At 35.3% G+C, this 23,121-nt stretch overlaps 1 protein-coding gene and 1 long non-coding RNA gene across 4 annotated transcripts in view; one reads left to right on the plus strand and one right to left on the minus strand.

Annotated features, from left to right (window-relative positions):
• The first annotated feature begins 6,398 nt into the window (after positions 1-6,398).
• LOC123864840 lies at positions 6,399-12,565 on the plus strand. Its single transcript, XR_006795850.1, has 3 exons — positions 6,399-6,410; positions 9,998-10,002; positions 12,505-12,565. It is a non-coding gene; the product is annotated as an uncharacterized LOC123864840 (long non-coding RNA).
• Positions 9,832-23,121, minus strand: part of LOC123864756 — a 28,687-nt gene continuing 15,397 nt past the window's right edge. For 2 of the 3 annotated variants that reach the window (XM_045905392.1, XM_045905394.1), the window contains 6 exons: positions 22,870-22,993; positions 21,754-21,877; positions 21,522-21,590; positions 12,587-12,692; positions 11,942-12,045; positions 9,832-10,239 (listed from right to left, as the gene is read on the minus strand). In XM_045905392.1, coding sequence (XP_045761348.1) covers positions 10,105-10,239; positions 11,942-12,045; positions 12,587-12,692; positions 21,522-21,590; positions 21,754-21,877; positions 22,870-22,993 — 662 coding nt within the window. In that variant the 3' untranslated portion in view covers positions 9,832-10,104. The remainder of the gene's footprint in view (positions 10,240-11,941; positions 12,046-12,586; positions 12,693-21,521; positions 21,591-21,753; positions 21,878-22,869; positions 22,994-23,121) is intronic. The other variant, XM_045905393.1, reaches the window with a different exon arrangement.

Genomic DNA, 23,121 nt, shown 5'->3' on the forward strand with positions numbered 1-23,121 from the left:
TTTCGCAATTTGTAAACTAATACGACAAAGTAGGCTTATGGCACTTTCATTGCGCCAATGGAAATATCATTCTCACAGGTTTATATAAAAATCTTTACTTGAAAGGGTTTTAGAAATTAATTGTAGTATCAACTAATTTGTGAGTAATTCATGTCAAACTTAGTATTTGACTAATTTCTTAAAATGAACACTTTCCAGTAAAGATTTTTATGTAATCCTGTGAAGAAAATACTGCCATTGTCGGAATTAAAATACCATATGCCTACTTGGTCGTATTAATTTACAAATTGTAAAAAACCAAATTAAATTTGAATTTCGCGGGCAGACCCGTCTCACGCACGTTAAGTAATATAAGTATGTGATTCTGTTAGAGTGGGTTGTACACGGGCATCTTGAAGCAGTGACTCTTGAGTGTGACAGACTGACTACAACCTGTGATTTGCATATTTTTAATCACCTTCCTTTCTTTTCAATGTCATGCAAGACAGCTTGAAAGCAGTGTGACTGCACCAAGCAGTTGTACAACTGCTCGGTGCAAATCAACTGCTTGATCAGTCAGTGTTGTCCAGTGCTCAATGCCTCAAGCTATCTTGTGTGCAGCAACTCTTACTCTAGTAATTTAGTTAAGAACTGATCAGCTGTGATAATGTATGATACTGTAATAGTGTTTGGTAAGTTTTTTTGATGTGATTTTAAAATTTTCATCAATAAATAATGACTTAAATCAACAGTGTGGTTTTTCTGCTTCACTCGGTTTTCGAAAATCCTTTCTTTGTGGGCATCTTCATTACCTAAAACTGCTTAGATGAATTCGTTCTAATTATGGGGTATTCCCCACAATAGATATCCCTTTATGCAAAACCTCAAGCTTCTAAAATAATCAGTTGCTTTACATGTTATTATGTTGATAACTTTTGTTTGCATAGGGACAGATTCTCACGACCGTATTCACAATCGTTACTATGAGGTCTCACAGTGCGCTCGAACGCATAGCGTAGGTTCCACCAATCAGATCATTGTAAATTGACGTGATACAGTCATCTAATTGGTGGAACGGACAGTGCGTTCGAGCACACTATAAGACCTCATAGTAATGTTTGTGAATACGGGTGAATCTCGACCTGTCGTAAGCTATAGGTACCACTAACAATAAATTACTGCAATAAACAAAAATAAAAATAAGTGAATGTTATATTTTTATTCAATGTTTTTTTTTCCGCTACTTTAGTTTTTTGTTGTTTATGTTATTTTATTTCTCTTTTGTTTCTGTTATTTATTGATTTTGTTGTTGATGTTATTTTATTTTTTGTTGTTTCTGTTATTTTTTCTGTGTTTCTGTTATTTTTTTTTGTTTTTGTTATTTTTTTTTTGTTGTTTAAAAATAGGATAAAATGGGAAAAATAAATAAATGAAAGAAAAAAAAGTGAATGTTACATGAGTAATGTGGAAAGAAAAAAAAAATTATCTTCCTCTCTTATTGAATTGCCTCAGTATCATATCTGTCCCTGTGAGAATCTGTTGATTTAAGAATCCATCTTTTTCAGAATCTGTCTTTCTGGGTGTCCTTATGTGAACAAAGGCATTTTAAACACTAGTATATTAGGTTATCTAGTATTTTTATAGGAATGAAACAACAATGATATCGACATTTGTATATTGAAACTAAAACATTTCAGAACTTACATACTAGAAGCGACTTGCCTCCAAAAAACCTTAATGCACATTAAAATATAATGCTAATTTAGTAATTGTTTTAAGATAGTCAATAATTATGTACAACTGTGGCTGTCTGTTATACAATATCTCTAAACTAATTTGACAGGTCTAAATCTAGTGTTATCCTTTACTGCATTATTATGAAAGGGATATAATTTTAAGACCTATATTATAGTTAAGAGATAGTGTACAACAGAATTAGCCACAATACCTTATGATATACATAGCACAATAATTTTATTTGCACTTGATCTTAATATTTTCAGCATATTTTTAAGATTTGATAGTTGATTTAATAGTTGTTGCAACTAAGTATAACTAGGTGTGAGAAAATAAATCACCATGTATGGAAACTATACTGATTAAAATGTTTCAAATGATATTTTAATATTGTAAACAGTACTATCACTGTCGTATCGGTAAAATTCGGTTGCGTAAAAAGCGCAACCTGACGCCCGACTGAAAACGAATTTACACCAATGAAATACAGACTTTATTGCTTGACAGTAAGATTTTAAATACAAGAGCAACAGAGACTCGCCATCTCGCTTATAATTCGCGCGTACAAAACATGGCGCGTAGCCAACAACCAATAGCGGACGGACGCGCGCTATGATTGGCTGAGATATTTTCGCGCCATTCAAAAGTAAGAATTCTGCGCAGGTACATCGGCGTAACTTATAAAAGTAGTTGTACTGTACACTGCTCACAAATTGGCGTGGCGTCTATGTTGATAAAACTCAATCTATATTTACTTTGTCATAAAGGCGGTGGCGCATGCCGATTGATAATAATGTAGGTATTAACATAATGATCGAGCCATGTCTTGCATGACATTTAAAGAAACTTGCCTAAACATTATTTACAAAGTGCCTTACTAAGCCTATACAAGAATCAACTCTGCCGTCCTAACAAAGAGTACAATAAGTCGAGTTTTTGGGCAAATTGACTTAAGACCATATCCGTAATCAGGAAAATGAGCTCTATATTTTCGCCTTAGACGTCTTTTTTGTATCTTCAGTAGTTTCGGTTCTGTTGGTTATCAAAACTGCAATATGTAATATTACGATTTGTAAGTAGCTAATCATAACCGCGAATATCTCGAAAGTAGTCGAAACCTAGTTATTGCTCTCTTCGTTAGGACGGCAGAACTGTTAGGGCTATGAGATTTCGGATTTGGATATTTTAAGGGTACTTATTTTATCGGTTACAGTGACGCATACAGATTTGTAATAATTATTTCGGATTTAAGAGGATACTTGTCAACAAGCCCCCGTCGATTTCCTACGTATGATATTATTGTTCTTATCTCTATCTGCCCTGGTTCGTGCATTCTCGGTTCCTAGATCGGTACATTTGTGATATCCAATTCAAATTGCTGTGATTGGCTGAATTTACCATGTTCTTGCTGCGACAGTGAGTTTGAGCCACTAGCGGAACAATGTTAGCCGGTCAGAAATGATTGCAATTAGTCAACCTGTTTGACGTCCGTGTTCTGTTTTCGATTACAAAAAAGCAAAAATTGTTGTTGCAATCATCAATTTTAGCAAATAGTGAAAGAGAGTCGGCCAATCAGAGGTCACAACTACCGCCACACTTTCTGTCAAACTTTGGCAGTAGGCTTGCCGAGTAATGAAAACAAATTTTTCATTCTGTCTAGGTGTAGGGTAGGTGTAGGGTTGCCACCTGCCTCTTTTAGATTTACAGGCTACCACCATCAAAAATACGGGGTTTAGATTTGTTTACGGGAGACATTGTTTCTTATATATTGTTGTATTATTGTATTGTTTATTATTGTATTTGAAGAAATAGGCGGTGGTTCTCTCTGAAAGCTTATTTAGATATTCCAGTTTATTTGTATGTTTTGTATTTTTTCTCTGTATGTTGCCGGGTCTTGATCGGTGAACTGTGTTTGCAATGTGGTTTTAAATAAAAGATTATTTATTTATTTCAATAGCTTTTAAAAACTCTTCATTTTGTAAAACAAAATGCATGTTAACTTAAAATTACATTTAACTTGTAATTCCACCTTCAAAGTATCAATACCATGGCCGTAGCCAGGAATTGATTTCGGGAGAGGTTTTATCAGGGCCGGAACTGAATCCTGTCATGAGGAAAAATACGTTCGCTCAACTTTATGGGCTAATTACCTGGTTAGTTGAATTTCGCCTTTCAATTTGATAGTGGAATAAAATACAACAATGAAAAAGCGCAGCGCAGTGAGCGTAAGTGTTTTTGGTTCAATACAGAAAAAAATAAGTGAAAGGGAAACGAGTTTAGCCATAGCAAGATACTTCTTTACCAAAATTTTGATACTTACTATTCAGAGGTAACTTGCACCCCAGAAACGAACATAAGCTTTTTATCCCGGAAAATCCCCCACGGAATTTTTAAAAACCTAAATTCATGCAGACGAAATTGCGGGGCATACACCAAGTAATACAAATTCAAAACGCGAGTGAAGCGAGCGCGAAATGTTTGATATATTTCCAAAAAAAATTGGTAAGCAAATGCAAGAAATAGTGTAAGTATTATTTTAGGTTTAGGTTTTTGACGGTCTCCCAGACGCAGTGGCCATTTCTAAATTTCTGGTCTGGTGGGAGGCTTGGGTCATGGCTAGTTATATGGTTAGTATGGCCCTACCGGCCAAGAAATTAGACTGCACTATTACCACTAGGAGAGATTAAAGTCAAGGGCTAACTTGTATAAAAAAAGGCTTAGATCCTAAAACCAACCTCCGCCTCTTTGGCTACGGCCATGATCAAAATCGAGTGGGTTTCGGCTACGCAGGTATTATTCTACGCATTGTCGCACAAGGAAAATATGTATTCTTTCTACTGGACATAACGTCAGCGTTTGGTTTCGCAAGCCAACCCGGCTGAATTTGTAAAAAACCGGCCAAGTGCGAGTCAGACTCACGCACCGAGGGTTCCGTATTCGGGTATTTTTTTTCGACATTTTACACAAGAAATCAAAACTGTTATGCATTAAAAAAAATATGCATAAAAATAAATAAAAATCTGTCTTAGAATGTACTGGTAAAGTCCTTTCATATTTAATTTCATACTTAATTGACCCACTTGATTTAATATTTAGTTACTTTGAAAATTGAAAATACTAATATTTGTTCATGAACACATGACAGACGAAGAGACGGACAGACGGACAGATGGACAGACAGACAGACGGACAGACGGAAAGACAGACAGACGGACAGACAGACAGACAGCGAATTGATCCTATTTCCTTTTTGCTTTTGAGGTACGGAACCCTAAAAATATTTAGTTTTATTTGCCTCATATTTTATTTTCATAATTACGGGTTTCTGTATCCTGAAATACCAACCAGTAACCAGTAAAATACGGGGCCTCTGGCAACCCTACTCGGAAATCACTGTCACATTCAAGTTAATGTCAAATATTTTGTTTTCGATTACAGAAAGCTGCATCAATCATTATTAAAATATTTTATTTGTTGTGATTGGCTGAATTTTTGAGTTTCAGCCAATAAACAGACTGTTTGCCAATTAAACGTCATAACAATATAAATGCCAGAAAGTTTAACCAAATAAAACAAACTTAATGAGAACTTAGTGAGAATGCAAACGGCACACAATTTATAATACATATTATGTTAGTCGTATATAATAGATATTATAGTAGTCGTTCACTTTGGTAATAGTCAGATTGTCATCAGTAAAATTGATATTGGTTGATGTATCGTAAATTAGGTATTGTTTCGGTGACAAATATTTTTATAATCTATTTATCTTTGAACAGAATGGAATAGAATGAAATGGAATGGAATACAATGATTAATTTTTATTCCTGTAAACTTTTAGGTAAACTTCAAAGTGTTTTTGAATGGTCAGAAAAATTTACCACTGGTTCGGAATGCCGTTCCTACGTTTCTAGGGTTTCGTACCTCAAAACGAAAAACAGAACTCTTATAGGATCACTTTGTTGTCTATCTCTCTGTCTGTCGAGTGTGTCAAGAAAACCTCTAGGGTACTTCCCGTTGACTCAAAACCATGAAATTTGGCAGGTAACCTAACTGCGTAATTTTGGCTAGTTTTTTTAATCGATAAAGAAAGTTTGCGACATTGTTCAATAAAAAATTTGGATTCCAACTCCTCAATCCTGATGTTGCAGGGGACCTGACTACTAAAGCTAATGGGATTTAAAAAGTGTTGATTATTAATTGATATTGAAGGTATCTATACCAAGTAAATACTTTGTCGTTGACCTCAACCCTGATGCTGTAAGAAATTGCATTCCTAAATCCTGGTGATCCCTCGGGATTTGAAAAGGATCATCCGTTTAAATGTTCTTACGTGATACAGAAACAAGTTGCATCCCGGGGACGGGCTATTACGGAGAGGCAACTTTTGTTCTGGGAAATGAAAGGATCGGGATTTTCAAAAACCTAAATCCACGCGAGCAAAGCTGTGGGCATTAGCTAGTTGTAAATATATTTAAAAGCTACTATAAGATAATAAATAAGGTACTTATTTCCTTATATTTTTATTGTATGGCAGCGCGCGGTTTTAAATTATAAATTGCACGTCCTGTCCTTTTCTGTAATACATTTTTTTCTCAATATCTATCGCTTTATCTCATAGCAAGAGTCCGTAAGACATAATACAGTGAATATAGGCAAAATATACAATTTTTGCAGTTTCCACGTCAGTACCTGTCGAATTTTTCTAACAGTGTAAGCAGCAGAGCTGAGTTTACCATCAAGTGTTGATATGTGGGTGTTCCATAGAAGCTTTGCATCTAACGTTATACCGAGAAACACGGGGTTCTCCTTTATTTTCAATATATGATTATTAATCAATGAATTTATGTCATTTAAGGTCCTGGTATTGGGCAGTGTGAATTGAACACACTTAGATTTCTTTGCATTTGGAATTGATTTGGAAGTAAATTGTTAGCAATAAATCAGAGAGTGACCTGTGATATGGCATTACATATAGTATACATTGTCAAAAATTATAATATTAAAGCTGTGCGTATTGCGTGAGGAATAGGTTGCAAGAGAGTTGCAACTTGCAGGGTTTGATGCATGCGCTATTGCCAGCAAACATGAGACATATTTTTATCTACAGGCAACGTCTGAGTAGGTAACGCATACGTCTAACGCAAGTTGAAATGTACCAGTGTATTTAGTTAGACCTATCGACAAGTTTAGAGTCGGGTGTAGTTTAAATGTGGCCCGTGTGTTTAGACCAGTTTAGACTGTCAGTTCCGCCCCCCGTCACCGTCGGGGGTTGGTCGTCCCCCGCACCTCACCACCCCTCTTGCAGAAATCGAGACAGCACGAAATTTTCAAGATTTCTGGGTGTAATTTCTGGTTTTCGTAGTTCCAACATAATTATAACAATATAAAATATATAACGATAATTTTTTTACTGCATGATATTCATTAAATTTTCTAGGTCTGTGGTTTTTCCAAATTTCATTAAATTGCTTCGTTGTCTAGAAAAACGAGCACAAAGTTGGGCCTTTTTTTAAAGAAAAATACAAATCTTTGAACCCCTGTAATTTTAAAACTACATATTTTTAGAAAAATCTAAAACACCACAGACACAGATATTAGTTTCTAGACTATGTCTGCAAAATTACATGGACTTTGGTTGCTTAATATTCAAATGAAATGGGAACTACGATTGTATGGAGTAAGTGACGGAGAGAGCTCTGTTAAATGTATCAAAACAAATTGCAAGCGGTACGGGGGCCATCAAAAACTTAAATAAGCTGATATCCCTTTTGAAACTCAATATCGTCCCTAAATTTTATTAGATGTTTCTAATAAAATTTTGGGACGATACTGAGTTTCACAATACAGATTTGGTCAAGATTTCAGATAGGTAATTTTTTTGGATATTCATTAGTTGAGTTTCATAACATCCCTAACAAGAATATTATTATCAGCACGATACAAACTTAAAGTTACCAGTCTTAGTAAAATTAATTACCTTAATTTAACCAACTATGTGTTTTAAATAAGCCACATTTTTTACGTAACACATATGTCTATATATGTTGAAATATTTGCACATAACTACTTATGCACTAGGATGACAACTAGGTTTTTACATGATATACTTATTATATCAGGAAGTCAAGTAGCTGGAACTAAAACCAGGCAAACATTAGAAAAACCTGAAGACAAATTTTTCGTGTTTGATACATTTTCATTATTCAATGAGGAACTTTCCAAGGCGTCTGCTTTGAAAGCCTCTTAGATGGCGCTCTTCATGCCTTTCCAAGGAAGTAGGAAAAGGATGCTACTTTTTATCCAGATCAAAGAATTCGTACAGGATTTTAAAAAATCCAAGCAAACGATTCGCTTGGATTTATTATTGGATTGGACTATATTATTCTAGTGTAGGAATAACTAATAAATTCATATACTGTTAAAAACAGGTGAAGTTATAAAAAAAAACAAGTAACATTTTCCGTAATGTTTCAGTTTTCTAAAAATACTAAAAAAACACTCTCAGATTTCGATAAATAGATTACAACAAGGTTATTCAAGGGGCGGACCAACAAATTCCTCAAATGCCGGCAACGCATCAGCGGTTCCTCTGGTGGTGCTAATATGGGTGGCGGTAATCACTTAACATCAGGTGACCCGCCTGCTCGTTTGCTCGCTATTTTTTGTAAAAAAGCACAAAAGTTCGATTTAAGAAAAAATCTACGACTTTCCTTGGAAGGGCATGAACAGTGCCAGCTGTGAGGCTTCCTAAGGAACAAACCCTCGAAAGTTCCTCATTAAAAAAACAAAACTGCTCTTGGTGTGCACCTGTTTTATGATTTATATTATTTATATTTATTTATTATTTATTTTTTATCTAATTATGCAGCATGTTAATTTAAGCTTTTGATGTTCAACTATAAAATAACAATTAATAAAAGCAATAAATACATTGATTTCAAATAACACTACCTACTCAATGTGATCACAAAAATAAAAATGAATCTTTACAATAGTAAAAACTATGGCTATGATTAAATAAAAATAATGTCCATTACTTACTTAAAAAATATAACTACATAAAGTAGAAATTATATAATCAAAAGAGGAATATTAATAGCTCACAATTATAAAATTTTATAATGCGTAAATTTTGAAAATTTTCGCCATATTTGCTCTATATATATGCTATAATATTGACAACATATAGCTAAAATGGCGAGAACTTAAATTGTACGCATTATAACCATTTTTTACCGTACTAAATCGAACTTTTGGCATGACAGTTGACACAGAGCAGTCCTTTGTCAAAATTTACGCACTATAATATGAAATATTAATATTCTCAGTGTGTGATTTATGATCCCATGATCTCATCTATGACCAAAATTAAAATACATAATAATACTCCAATATTCATGAGAATTATTTTTTTGGATACATACTTACACTGTAATGTACGCTCAACCTGTACATTAAAATAAACATGTACCACGAAAACTGAAATTAGGAATTTAAAACATGATTCTGAGTCCTCAAAAGCGAGAAAGTTCCAAGCTTAGAATTTTTAATCTGTGTTTTCGTCACTGACGATTTTTTTTGCATTTCTTAGGGTTCCGTATCTCCAGAGAGAAAAAGGAATCCTTATTATGTATGTATATGTACAATATTATGAATCTATTTCAAAGCAGTTCACTTCGCATTTTACACACAGTACTCACTCATTTGTAACACAATTCACGACCGTTAGGGAGCTTGGAACACAAAACGTTGAGGCTTCGACGTCACTGGCAGGCGTCAAATGGTTACCTACATTATATACCTAAGTAGCTTATGAATCGCTTATTTTTCTTTGATTTCATGTAACCCATAGCCTAATATTTGAAATATCGTCGATTTTGGGCCGGGGCACATATGGCGGAGCGCAGCGCAGAGCATGCCCGCGAAGTTTTCTAATCGCGTGACACATTACGCGAATTTCTACCAGAAAATGCGCGCGCGGGACTGCGCGCGGATGCGCTAGTATCCGCACGGATACACAATCGATTTTTGATATTATTTCAATGAGAACTATGTCCATAATATTTTGACTGTGAAAAATGCTCTGCGCTGCGCTCCGCCATGTGCGCCGGCCCTTAGGATCAAACCGAGTACTCAAAATACTTGTAAAAGTTTAATTGAATATTTTGAATTGGTTCGCTCTGCTTGGACTTTAATAGCCATCAATTATATTTTCAAAGCACACACTTCACATGTTGCGTATATCCTGTATTTACAGTATTCACTTGAACCATAATAGCTATAGTCATCATTTCACACCAGTTCATCTTACATATTGCACATACCCTGTACGTAGAGTATTCACTTGCACATAGCTACAAGTTGTCTGTTTCACAGCGATGTATCTCACGTGTTGTATGTGTACTGGACGGGGTGTGTGCGTCTATTGCTTGTTAGGGAAGTATTGTTCCCCGCTCCCACTATTAGGTAACCGCCTGATGTCATCACTTTCTTGGCTGCGTTTTCGTCGTTGCTTATTATCTGAAAGAAGCAAATATAAACCAGTCAAGCGCGAGTCGTATTCGCACACCAAGGGTTCCATACCATCGTACACGATAACACTATTTGTATGTACTTGTTAAGTTTAATTTGGCTGGCAGCCATTTTGAAATTTTTATTATTTGTTTTTATAGATATCTACTCTGTAAAAATTTCAACCGTCTATTACGGTTTATGAGGTACAGCCCGCTGACATACATCCAGACAAACGGACGGACAGCAGAAGATTTTACCACCAGGGTCCGTCCGTATACTTTAAAAATGTAGTTAAAAACCTAAATCAACGCGTACGAAGTCGCGGTCAGGGCTAGTAGAGTAGATCACATTGTAATGGGACAAAAATCACTATCAATGAAATCAAATCTTCTACTTCTTGTAACTAACTATACTTTTAACTACGATCTCACTTGATAAATCATAGAAGCGCTAACCTGGAGGAAACCCAATAAATTTTTAAATGGCATCATACAGGCACTCCCAGTTAGCTTGTTGGTATGGGTTTGCCTTTAAGGAGAACTGGGATCTTTCGCTTGCGAGGTGCTTTTTTGGCATTCTATGACAGATAGTTAATTAATGATCGTAAAATTAACAAGTGTAAATTAAAAATTTATAACACCCCCGACGATCCAAAGTATTTGAGTTTTCCAAAACATCATTTTCAAATAAATAATTATGTATTTAGGCAACGTCCATCTTGACAGCTTGACATTTGTCTATTGACATAATATTATGAACCTAACGGTTATCTAACCTTCTTTTCTAAAAGAAAACTAGAAAAGAGCTGATAACTCTTAAACGGCTAAACCAATTTTTTTAGATTATAGCTAAGAACACTCTCGATCAAGCCACCTTTCAAACAAAAAAAACTAAATTAAAATCGGTTCATTCGTTTAGGCGCTACGATGCCACAGACAGATACACAGATACACAGATACACACATACACACGTCAAACTTATAACACCCCTCTTTTTGGGTCGGGGGTTAAAAAAAAAACCTAATAGAGTAAGAGCCTGTGAGCGCCAGACCTTCGCTTCTTTTTAAAAGCTGAAAGTTTATTTGCACATTGTCCCCAGCCCAGGGAGGAATGATCAGCAGCTATGACTTCGATCATATCAGGTAACAAAGGTGCATAAAATCTTTCATCAAAGTTTTTGCAATTTTTTTATATTTTCTTCGGAACAGTATTAGAAATCACGTCATGCATTGCCAGACACTTAGTATCGTGGTAAACCCTGCCAGACACTCTTAAACTTCAGTGTATTTGCAGGGTTTGCCACAATACTGTATTATTAAATGACCTGTGATCTGTATTTTTTGACGTGACAACGTCTTATAATTCGATAGAGCCGGCTGCACGCACGAAAAAACATGACTCATGCGGCGTTACCTCGCTCTGAGGCGTTCCATGTAAGGCTTGAAGTGCAAGCGAGAGCGCGGTAAGAGCGACAAAGAAGCACAATCGGCCTTTGTTGTCACGTTCAACTATCGTCAGTAAACCGACTTTACAGACAGCCAATTTTTTAGTTTCGTTCTTGGATCTTGGCGATTGGTTGAACCGGATCGTTCAAAACGAATGATTGCAATCATCAATACTTTTACGAACCCGGGTCAATTGAACGAATCGTTCATGATTGACACTGGACTATCGCAAATTAGCGCTAATTAGGTTGTAAACAACTTACTTGTTTATTGAGGATGAGCGGCGACACCTGCTGCGCGGCGGTAGGTTTGTACGTCCCGACGCACTTCACCATTTGATTGCCGCTGGGGTCTTCCATCATACTCACTGTAAACAAATTAAATATTATTAAAATCAGATTTTTTATATCTTGTATTTTTTCGCTATTGAGGTGAAAAATTATATGTATGACACGATAGCAAAGTTTCTTGTGCAAAAAAAAAATCCCTCGCTACACTCAGGAATTCGAACTAAGAAATCCTTCGCCCGCTCGGGGTTCAAACTAGGCACTCACGAAAATTAACTTTGCTATCTTTTTGAACAAATAACTATTTCGGTTTCAAATAAGTATAATTTCAAAACAAACACTCATTGATGAGGATCCACAGGCAAAACTGATCTCGGAGGGCGCCACAAGAGGTCCAGTCAATGTCAGTGTCAAAATCAACATTGTTTGAAGATGTATGATACCTGGAAGCTCGTACAATTAAAATTATGGTGTTTGAGAGCTCAGTATAGCGGGTTCCACAGATGGTAATATACAGAGGTAGTATACGGCCGGTTGAGCCGGTTCGCTTATGCGCTACCTGTCGAGATAAATTGGCAGTGTGGATCCCCATAAACCGCAAATGTACTGAAAAAGGTTTACCAATAATGGACGTCTTCTGCGCATGCGGGTCCTGCGCGTAGACGCGCGTGGGCGTGAGCTTGGTGCCGACCGTGAGCGGCGGCGCGGTCGCGTTCCTCTGCAACGCCAGTACACCAACACCATCAAAATATATACGTCTACAGACTCTATACTAGATATATAGATCTATAGAGTTACTTTGGCTTTGCTTAGACTTAAGACGCTGTTAAAAGGAGACAGCGCTATACCGCTGGCATAAATCTGTTTCCTTTTAACTGAAACATAAGTCTAAGCAAAGTCAAAGTGCGCTCTATAGATCTCAGCCTTAGACACGCCACCGATATCATATCGTATCCATATTGCAAAAACCGATTATCTGCATCAAAATTTGAGCGAAACGTTTTTGAGATATAAGTGTTTGAAACTTTAACGACACAAAAATTTACTATAATGTCAATTTTTAAACACTAATAACTTTTATAAACAAGAAACTATTCAAGCAATGTTAAGTAGGTTAATAATTGAAAAAATCTACAAGTTTTTTTAAAAAAAGAAGAAAATAACCTAAAGGTAAAGAGAAACTGTCAAATTTTCAAAATTACCGTTCTGGTACCTCTATTGGCATATTACATTTAATTACTTATTATGAATAGAAATAATCATCAAGACAAAAATCGTTTTAGTTCAACTTTAGCTTGTACAGGTGTAAAATGATGTAACGTGTACCTTAGCGGTCCCGTTACATCCTTTATTTAGATCGCATATTTTTATTAACATAACCTGAAATCTGTTAGTAGACCTTTTATACGTCATATGTCAGTGTCCCAAACTTCACCATGACGTTTCTAAGGCGTGACGTTTGGGAATGTAATTCAACGATCTGTCAAACCTTCTTTCATATTGGAAAAAAAAAACTAGTAACATTTTTGACAGCTCGTTTACCGAATGAAGTTGGCATCTTTCGGTGGCCATTTTGAAGGTTCACTTTTTCTTCCTACATAGACACGCAAACATTTGCTCGTCAATTATTAATTTTTAAAAATGTAAAAGTTAAACTAAATAAGTATAATACATATTTATGGGCCAGAGGGCTATAGAGTGGTAGGACACGGCGCTTTTAGCGGTAAGTGTTCATTTTTCTACCCAATTTCGCCATTAGAACATTGAATTTTCCAACAAGAAAATGAATGAAAATTTTAACCTAACATTTCCTTGTTACAGCCGTTGATCCTAGATCGTTGATCCTAGATCGTTGATCCTAGATTGTTATCATTTAACGCCTCATTTGAGCATTTATCATGAGGATTTTCCCGTAAATTTCATTTTGGATCGTACATGTTACGTTTTATATCGGATTCCATCCCGGAATTGGTGTGATGGAATGCAGTTTTCGGCCTGTGGAATTAGTTAGATATTCGACATGTGCCTAGCTTATTCTCTATTTTAACAAATTTTGTGATAATTTGGACTTTATTTTTTTATAACCTAGTGTGTGGCCATGTGGCGCAGGTACTATAAGTTTGTTTATTTTTGATCATTGTATCTATATATATGACATATAAAATTAAGACAAGAACAAAGGGGCGATACCTATTATAAATTGTCATATTTTTTTCCCTCTTTAATAAATAAAATTTTGTATAAAACTTTAGAAATTTAATAAATTAATTTTTAATAATAAATTTTAAATTCTTTGATTTTTATTCACCAATATTTATTTCTTGAGGACATTTGGCGTCCCGGAATAGAGAGCACGGCTAGGTGGACCGAATCTCTGACTTGCGATTAAAAGTCCAGGCCTCGGCAAGTCTATCTGTGGAGATTTCTATCCAGCTGGCTGGCGCCCGAAGGTTTTCCCTATATTCATTCTATATATATATATATTTTGTCAGCTGGAAGTAAAAGTAAGGAATTAATTGTATTGTTTTGTTTTTTTAAATAAATTTTATTTTAAATTTTTCACCTATTGGGTGGTGAAAAATTTTCTTTGTTACATTTGGCGCCCGAACAGGGACCGATTTTTATTTGGGAACCTAGTTGTGTTGATTCTCATAGTATTAGTGAATAAATATTTTAATTGTTCTCGTTCTTGTCTTAATTTGTATTTTTTGTAATATTTTAAGGTGTATTGTATTCTTGTAACTTATTTTTTTTATTGTATGCCTAGATACTAAGATGTTTGTTTTAGCATAGCTAATTTAAGTGTGCTCGCAATAAGTTAATAAGCGTAGTTTATTTTGAGGCTTATATACATTTTTGTTATATACAATATCAGCAAAAATGGATGATAAACCTGAAAATGTGTCCGTTGACCCCGACCACATGATAACTTTAGATCATGATACACCGACCATGTCTAGGAACGATCATAGCCACTTGTCTCATCAAACTGTGAGTAATTACTATGTGAACAAGCGTTTTGACTTCTCGAAGCTTAACTTAACATTTAACGGAAAGACCTGCCCGATAGAATTTTTAACCCGCATCGAAGAGTTAAAACCGGTGAAAGGTTTTACAGATGAACAATGTCTCTCAGCATTACCAGTTCTATTGACTGATGTTGCTCTTAAATGGTTTCGTGCCAGAAAACCATACTTAAATAACTGGTCTCATTTTAAATTAGAGTTTTTAGATCACTTTACCCCCAGAGATTTCAATTATCAATTAGAATATCAAATTAGGACCCGTAGACAGAAACAATCTGAAAGTTTATCAGAGTTTATAGTAGAGTTGATGGACATGTCTGCCAAATTGCAAAACCCTTTACTAGAAACAACTTTGTTGGACATTGTTAAACATAACATGCTTCCTCAGTACTCTTACCACTTAATTGGACGAGGAATTTTATCATTGAATGAATTAATTCAATTGGGAAAAGAAATTGAGTCATATAAAACTAGTTTAAAATCTTCTCATGATTATAATACCCCTACGACAAGCATAAAAAAGGAAATTAGTGTACCGTCTGGCAGTAATTCAAAAATTAAACCCAATGTTTTTCAAAATCAGAAAATTATATGCAAAAAATGTAACGGTAGTGATCACATATTTTTGAATTGTCCTGTTTACCCTGGAAAGCTTTGCTTCCAATGCAAATACCCGGATGTGACCACAAAAGATTGCCCAAAATGCCACCCACCTAAAAAGGCCATTTCTTTGTTAGAAACGGAGCCAAAAAACTAAATAGGCGTCGCCGTGGCCGGTTTTCTTCAGAAAATGACAGGTGCACGACGACAGAAGACTTTGAATATTTTTCTAAAAACCCACTACATGTAAATAGTAATAATTGTAATTTAATGATGCAAGTAGCTTCCCTATTGCAATTTAAGGATTCTGATAATCGCCCTTACTTAGCATTCTCTGTGAGAGGTAGAGAATTCCTAGGCTTAATGGACAGTGGAGCCCAGATAAGTGTTTTAGGTAATAACTCTCACTTATTATTTCAAAAAATGGGATTTGACATGACACCTTCATCCTTCTCTGCTGCTACAGCTGATGGAAAGCACCAAAAAGTAATCGGTTGCATGGAATTGCCCATCAGGTGTGCTAAAAGAATCAGGCAGTGTAAGTTTGCAGTCATTCCTTCATTTACCAGTGACGTCATTCTTGGCATTGATTTTTGGATTAACTTTGACATTTTGTCCAAATTGAAAAAGGAAATTTCTATTATTAATTGTATAGAGAATGATTCCCCTTTTGAAATTTCATCAATTACCCCAGCGTCTAGTCTATCTGTCGAAGAGAAACTTAGATTAAATAAAGTAACTCAATCCTTTGAAAATATTTCTTATGAACAAAAAGGTTTGGGAAAAACAGATTTAGTCCAACATAAAATTGTAACTTTTGGTGAACCTATTAAACAACGTTATTATTCATTAAGTCCTGCTAAATTAAAAGCTTTAAATTCAGAAATCGATAAAATGTTAGCGGAAGGTATTATTCAACCCTCTAGATCGCCATGGAGTAGTCCGTTGGTTATGGTGACTAAAAAAGATGGTAGTCTTAGAGTTTGTTTAGATTCCAGGAAGTTGAATTCTGTAACTGTTCGAGATTCTTACCCTTTACCTTATATTTCTAGAATATTAGTAAACCTTAGGGATGCTAAATTCCTTAGCTCTATTGATCTCTCTAAGGCTTTTTATCAAATTATGTTAGAAGAATCTTCTAGAGAAAAGACAGCGTTTGTAGTCCCAGGTCGTGGTCTATTTGAATTCGTTAGGATGCCATTTGGTGTGACAAATGCGCCCGCCGAATTACAAAGACTTTCTGATCGTTTGTTTGGACCAGAGTTTGATAACAAACTTTTCTGTTATCTAGATGATATTATTTTAGTTTCAAAAGATTTTGAAAGTCATTTAGCATTGTTGGATAAAGTATATCAAAGATTAAAAGATTCTGGACTTACAATTAACCTAAGTAAATCTGAATTTTGCAAAGAAAAACTTAAATATCTTGGATATATTGTAGATAAAGATGGTTTACATACTGATCCTGAAAAATTAGAAATAATTAAAAATTATCCTCAACCTAAGTCTATTAAAAATGTTAGAAGTTTTATTGGTATGTGTTCTTACTATAGGAAATTTATTCCAAACTTTTCTCACTATGTAGCTCCTTTGACTAAATTGACTAGCAGTAAAAGAAATGTTAAAACTACCTTTACTTGGAATGATGATGCACAAAAGTCTTTCGATTATCTTAAAAATGCTTTAGTGACCGCCCCAGTTTTACAATGCCCTAACTTTGAAAAACCCTTTTCTATACATTGTGATGCCAGTGGTTATGCAATTGGTAGCGTCTTGATGCAAGATGATGACTCAGGTCAACAACATCCTATTGCTTACTTTTCTAAATTATTGTCTAAAGCTGAGCAGAATTATAGTGTTACTGAAAGAGAACTTTTAGCTGTTTTGTTGTCCATAGAACATTTTCGACCCTACGTAGAAGGTACTGAATTTACAGTAGTCACTGATCATGCTAGTTTAAAATGGTTGATGAATTTAACTAACCCCTCTGGTAGGTTAGCTAGATGGTCCACTCGTTTGTCACAGTATAAATTTAATATTATTCATAAAAAAGGTAGTAGTCATACAGTCCCTGATGCTTTATCTCGTATAGAAATTGCTGAAATTGTATCATGTCCAGAGGATATCCATGATCCATGGTATTCTAAAATTTTTGTAGAATGTCAGAAACATCCTTCTAAATTTAAAACCTATAAAGTAGATAACGATACCTTATATAAATATGTAAAGTCTAAATCCCTTTTGAATAGAAATTTAGCTTGGAAAATAGTAATACCTAGAGAAAACATTTTGGAAACTATTAGAAATAATCATGATGATTTGAATTCTGGTCATTTTGGTATACATAAAACTATTGGCAAATTGCGAATGCATTACTTTTGGCCTAAAATGTTTAAAGATGTTAAAGATTATATAAATAGATGCGATAAATGCAAAGCATATAAACATTCCCCTTCAGCTCCTTTAGGTCTTATGTCTAATCCTAAGTTGGTCGATCGCCCTATGACAATGCTGTCCATCGATATTGTAGGTCCATTGCCAAAATCTTATTCTGGATGTGTTTATATACTTACGGTGGTAGATGTTTTTTCAAAATTCTGTTGGATCTTACCCATGCGTAGAGCAACTACAAGGACCATAATAAACTTACTACAAAAAGAAGTCTTCTTAAAATACGGTGTCCCAAAAATTTGCATCGTTGACAATGGTGTCCAGATGACATCCAAAGCTTTTAAATGTTTTGCTAAAGAATATAATATTCCAAAAGTATTTTATAACACTTTATATACCCCTCAGAATAATCCAGTAGAACGCTTTAACAAAACTATTGAGACTTGCTTAGCATGCTATGTTGAAAGTGACCATAGAACGTGGTCTAAATATTTACCCCATGTTCAGGCAGCTATTAATGGCACTATTAATTTAGTTACAGGATACACACCTAATTTTCTTATGTTTGGTAGGGAAGTTTTCCTTGATGGATCCTTACATAAATTTTATTCTATCTCTGACCCTTCAGAGTTAACTATTGGTAGTCGTTCAGATTATTCGGACGCACTTCTTACTTTGAGTAATATTTTTGATAAAACTGTTAGTAATCTGGCCAAGTCATATAGACGAAATGCCAAATACTACAATGAAGGAAGAAAAAGCATTTCTTATTGTGTTGGAGACACAGTTTGGAGGCGCAACTTTGTGCAATCCAATGCTGCTTCTTTCTTTTCCGCAAAATTAGCCCCTAAATTTGTTAAATGTAAAATAATAAAGAAAATTTCAGATAATGTATATTTATTAAAAGATTTGGAAAAAAATAGTACAGGTAGATACCATATAAAAGATATTCTTAAAATTTGACAAAATTAAAACTTAAAATTAATTTTAACAGGAAAAGAATCTAGCAGAAGCTAACACAATAAGGACTCATTATTATTTTGTGTAGGATTTTTTTTGGCTCCTTTGTCAGTCCTACCAATTTGTAGGTTGCGGTTTTGCCTTTGTTTGCACCGTATTACCTAATTTTGTTGTAAATATGTATAGTTTTCTTTTAAGGGATTACGGTTTAGCACATGCCCCGTATTATCCTCCTGCTTGTTCTGCTATAGTCAGTCAGGTAGTTTTGTAAATATGTACAGATCTTTTGTGGGATCATGGTTGGCACATGCTCCATGTTATCCTCCTGCTTGTGTCTGTTTTATCGGCAAGTAGATGTATATATTTTTTTCTATGTGGGTCTTTAGTACTCATCCTTGGCCTTGTCTCACACATGTGGACATGTTCGCTAGGTCCTTGCTTTAGGCAGGACGATGTTTTAGGTGTTGCTCTTTTGTAGCGCATCTTTATTTTGGATGGTTCGACAATGCGCGGCGAGGGTGCCTGAGTGCTTTGTTCGGTTGCATACCATTCCGAAAACCCCTTAGCTAGGTTAGTTCGTCAATACGCGGCGAGGGTGCCTCAGTGGATTGATCAGTTGCATACTAACTCTAGACTCTTTTTATTTTGGCTTATGTTGTGTTAGGTTGGTTTGCCATTTCACGGCGTTGATGCTTAGTGTCTTGGTCAGTAGTATACCAATCCTAATCACACACTCTTTAGAAAGTTTTCTTCCCTTCTTAGCTAGTTTGGTTTGCCATTTCACAGCGTTGATGCTAGTGTCTTGGACAGTAGTATACCAATACTATGCAATTCTAGTTTAGGAATTTTGTTTTGATGGATTGCTTCTCAATCTGTATTTATTAATGATTATTTGGTCGTTTTGGCTTACATAAATTTAGATATTTAACTTTCCTTTTGTTTGGTAGTTCCCTTTGTTTTGTCTTATAGAATTGTTTAGGGTAAAGAAAAAAAAAGGTTTTTTTTTCTTTTCTCTAGAAAGGGGAAATTGTAACGTGTACCTTAGCGGTCCCGTTACATCCTTTATTTAGATCGCATATTTTTATTAACATAACCTGAAATCTGTTAGTAGACCTTTTATACGTCATATGTCAGTGTCCCAAACTTCACCATGACGTTTCTAAGGCGTGACGTTTGGGAATGTAATTCAACGATCTGTCAAACCTTCTTTCATATTGGAAAAAAAAAACTAGTAACATTTTTGACAGCTCGTTTACCGAATGAAGTTGGCATCTTTCGGTGGCCATTTTGAAGGTTCACTTTTTCTTCCTACATAGACACGCAAACATTTGCTCGTCAATTATTAATTTTTAAAAATGTAAAAGTTAAACTAAATAAGTATAATACATATTTATGGGCCAGAGGGCTATAGAGTGGTAGGACACGGCGCTTTTAGCGGTAAGTGTTCATTTTTCTACCCAATTTCGCCATTAGAACATTGAATTTTCCAACAAGAAAATGAATGAAAATTTTAACCTAACATTTCCTTGTTACAGCCGTTGATCCTAGATCGTTGATCCTAGATTGTTATCATTTAACGCCTCATTTGAGCATTTATCATGAGGATTTTCCCGTAAATTTCATTTTGGATCGTACATGTTACGTTTTATATCGGATTCCATCCCGGAATTGGTGTGATGGAATGCAGTTTTCGGCCTGTGGAATTAGTTAGATATTCGACATGTGCCTAGCTTATTCTCTATTTTAACAAATTTTGTGATAATTTGGACTTTATTTTTTTATAACCTAGTGTGTGGCCATGTGGCCCAGGTACTATAAGTTTGTTTATTTTTGATCATTGTATCTATATATATGACATATAAAATTAAGACAAGAACAAAGGGGCGATACCTATTATAAATTGTCATATTTTTTTCCCTCTTTAATAAATAAAATTTTGTATAAAACTTTAGAAATTTAATAAATTAATTTTTAATAATAAATTTTAAATTCTTTGATTTTTATTCACCAATATTTATTTCTTGAGGACATTTGGCGTCCCGGAATAGAGAGCACGGCTAGGTGGACCGAATCTCTGACTTGCGATTAAAAGTCCAGGCCTCGGCAAGTCTATCTGTGGAGATTTCTATCCAGCTGGCTGGCGCCCGAAGGTTTTCCCTATATTCATTCTATATATATATATATTTTGTCAGCTGGAAGTAAAAGTAAGGAATTAATTCTAATTCTATTGTTTTGTTTTTTTTAAATAAATTTTATTTTAAATTTTTCACCTATTGGGTGGTGAAAAATTTTCTTTGTTACAATGAATATCTTTAGTTGCTTTTGGCTGAAGGTAAAGTAGATTTTTTTAACTTTGTACGTACTAACTACAGCGCCCTACGGTTTTATCTGCGTAGTTCCCGTTCCCGTGGGAAATAGACAAGCCTATATTTATTATTATTATTTCTAAAACCCTTGACTATCTTCAAAAGAAAGATTTCGTTTTATTATATTAGAATAACTAGCTGTGCCCTGCGGCTTCACCTACATACGTCCCGTTCCTGTGGGAATTTGAAATAAAAATGCCATGACGAACTTACTGGGAGATTTTCAGGTGCGGATTGCAGTCTCTTGTCTAATGTTCCAGCGTTCTCATTGGCGTTGTTTTCCTGAAACGAGGATAAATTATATTTTGTGACGATTAGTTGACAAGTAGATTGTTTCTACAAACGATAGTAAGATTTTACAAAATGGAGGTTTAAAAATCGAAGTCCGGAGCATAAGCTGGTAGTTATTTATTTATTGATTATATGTAAGTTTAAAGTAGCTTACGGAACTCCTCTGCTGCGTGCAAACGGCGGAGTGCTGCGACCAGTGAGACCTTTGACACGGGTAGTCGCAGTACGACGTGTTCCAGCAGCAGTAGAACTGCGCCTCCTGATTGCAGTTCGCGCACCTGCGTGTCAAAATGACAGCTTTTAGATATAAAGGTTTAAGATTTAGGGGATAAACAGGGTACAGTTTTTGACATAAGGGTTTTAGATTAAGGGGATAAAATGAGTTATAATAAATACAATTCATAACAAATTCAAAACCACTAGAAATAAACACCGTCTTGGAGGTCATACCACTTTATTCCGTAAATTCATCTTTCTGCTTCCTAAAAGTGCAAGCACAAATAATTTAAATTGCCTATTTTTCAAATTCTACTTTAAACAACCATCAAACGAATGTATATGTCACAATTTCTGAACGTGCGCCCAGCGCCAACTATATCAAAGGAAAGACGACTTCGTCTGTGTTGGCATTTGCTGGCGCGCGTGTTCTGCCTTTTTGGAGTGTTTTTTTTTGTTAAAAGTGGCCGGGTTTTGTGTTTTACTTGTGTTTTTGGTGGTGGAACTGACTGGGAAGCGCTCTAAAGGGGTGCCGCGCGAATGTCGGCGAGCGTCGGCACAGACGAAGTCCATACTTATATAGTTTTCCTAACTTGTAAATAACTACAAACTTGACATTTGTTAATCTGTGTAAAGCCAGACGAGAGAAAGAAAAAAGAAAAGACAGTTGTCAGACACTTTTCTGCAACGTGTACATCGCTGCAACGCATAAAACAAATCAAACATATATCGCACATAATTCGGCGTGGTGCGAATCCATTAATTTCGACACGTTATCTCAGTCTAACCGCCACCAATACTTAAGAATCGCCGCAGACCTATGGAATCCTGCCTCAAATTACCTCAAGGATATAAAATTCAAATTCAAAATATTTTTATTCAATTAGACTTTTACAAGTTCTTTTGAATCGTCAAAAGCATCTACCACTGGTTCGGAATGCCTTTCCTACATCCATTCCTCATTTATATCGACCAGTCTTCATCAGCACAACGCTAAGTGACGGTTACATTCGTTACCTCCAGGCCTTAACTTTATACACGCAACACCACTTACCACTGTTTAGTTTTAGCTGCTTTCACCGCTGTCTCCAGCTCGACTTGCGCCACTCGCCGCATCTCGCTGATAGCGCGCGTTTTCTCCTTCTCGAACGCTACTCGCATCTCTGTCGTTAATAACTCTGCAAAACATTAATAGGGAATTGTGTGTAGGCAATTTTGTTTAAACTTATCTACTAAGCTAGATAGTACTAGCTACTAGCTAGCGGCTACATTAAGGTTAACATCAATGCCTAACAACGCCATAATT

This window comes from Maniola jurtina, chromosome 4, assembly GCF_905333055.1.
Source record: "Maniola jurtina chromosome 4, ilManJurt1.1, whole genome shotgun sequence".
Classification (NCBI taxonomy): domain Eukaryota; kingdom Metazoa; phylum Arthropoda; class Insecta; order Lepidoptera; family Nymphalidae; genus Maniola; species Maniola jurtina.